We start from the raw sequence: 1,223 nt of genomic DNA on the forward strand, positions 1-1,223 counted from the left end.
GGTAAATATTTTACAGCCTCATCAAATAACTCATATTTCGAATCAAATGTTACAATATTTCCTTCTCCAACACGCAACCCCGTAAGCATTGAGAAATCAAGTGGCATAAAGCCTATCTCACCATATGGAAAATGAAATGTGTGGGTAGAGTCCCATCATCTCTCCACAATTGCTTCAACTAACTATCTATCCGATTTTTCAATGTTTTTTTTTCAACTAGAGTAAGGGTAATGGCTGACCCTGACCTATATTAAAACCTCATATAAATCTTTGCATCTCTATTCTCTATTACATATACGCTGAGCTTCTCATCAAGAGGAGGTATGAAAAAGTTACAAGATTGATGACTAGATATGCTAGCTAAATAGTCAGCAGCCCTGTTCGATTCTCTATAAACATGAACCACAGACACAGTGCAGGGGCAGTTCATGATGCTCTTAATATCAAGTACCATGTTTAGGCAGTACCATGGTGGTGGTTCCTTATCTGTGAGTATTCTTATAGCTCTGAGAAAGTCAGTAGCTACTATAATCTCAGACTTGTTTATCTTTAGGCACCCTTGTAGCCCAAGCAGAATGCCCTTTAGTTCTTGGTAAAGTACCAACCTCAACCCTCCTCCACTGGTGTAGGCAAGTAGAACCTCCCCTTCGCTGTCTCTTATAACCCCTACTGCACTACATCTCTCGTCTGTCATTGAACCATCAGCGTTTAATTTCACTACATTTTCTGGAGGCTTGGTCCATAGACATGGGATCGGATCCTTTCTCTTGTACTTTGCTTGAAGCCCAAGTCTTTCAATTAAAATCCTTCCTCTCATTGTGTCATCAATCTCTGAAATTTGGCTTTGTAGGTATGCTTTCATTTATGAAATCAGGTTGTTTAGCACCACCGTACAAGATAAGTTAGTGTTCCTGAATCTCCTTGCATTTCTCTCTTTCCAAATATGGTCCACCGTGGCACAAACGAAGGAAATTTTAGACGTCAAAACCAACATTCTGAAGCATCAATTGAAATTCTCCAAAATTCACTAGCCTTAACCATTCCATAACAAGGGCCAAAGTCCCCTTCTTACCAACTTTTATTTCGTCCCACCACCTTCACGAAGAGTAAAGGATATGTGTGTATTTACTTCTAGAACAAGATGTTGATAAGAATTTGGATCAAACTCAGAATAAGATGTCCCTACATGTGCATCTTCTGGGTATTTGGTACCCCTGACTTTT

At 39.5% G+C, this 1,223-nt stretch overlaps 1 protein-coding gene across 1 annotated transcript; it reads right to left on the bottom strand.

Annotated features, from left to right (window-relative positions):
• Positions 1-250: 250 nt before the first annotated feature.
• Positions 251-862, bottom strand: LOC147493787 (uncharacterized). Its single transcript, XM_086567939.1, has one exon. It carries the CDS (start codon positions 860-862, stop codon positions 251-253), a length of 612 nt encoding a protein of 203 aa, XP_086424065.1.
• Between the last annotated feature and the right edge of the window lie 361 nt (positions 863-1,223).

The sequence above is a fragment of the Coptis chinensis genome, chromosome 6 (assembly GCF_015680905.1).
Source record: "Coptis chinensis isolate HL-2020 chromosome 6, ASM1568090v1, whole genome shotgun sequence".
Taxonomy (NCBI): domain Eukaryota; kingdom Viridiplantae; phylum Streptophyta; class Magnoliopsida; order Ranunculales; family Ranunculaceae; genus Coptis; species Coptis chinensis.

Coding starts and splice junctions, on each gene's coding strand:
- LOC147493787 (XM_086567939.1), bottom strand. CDS start 862: ATGAAAGCATACCTACAAAGCCAAATTTCAGAGATTGATGACACAATG.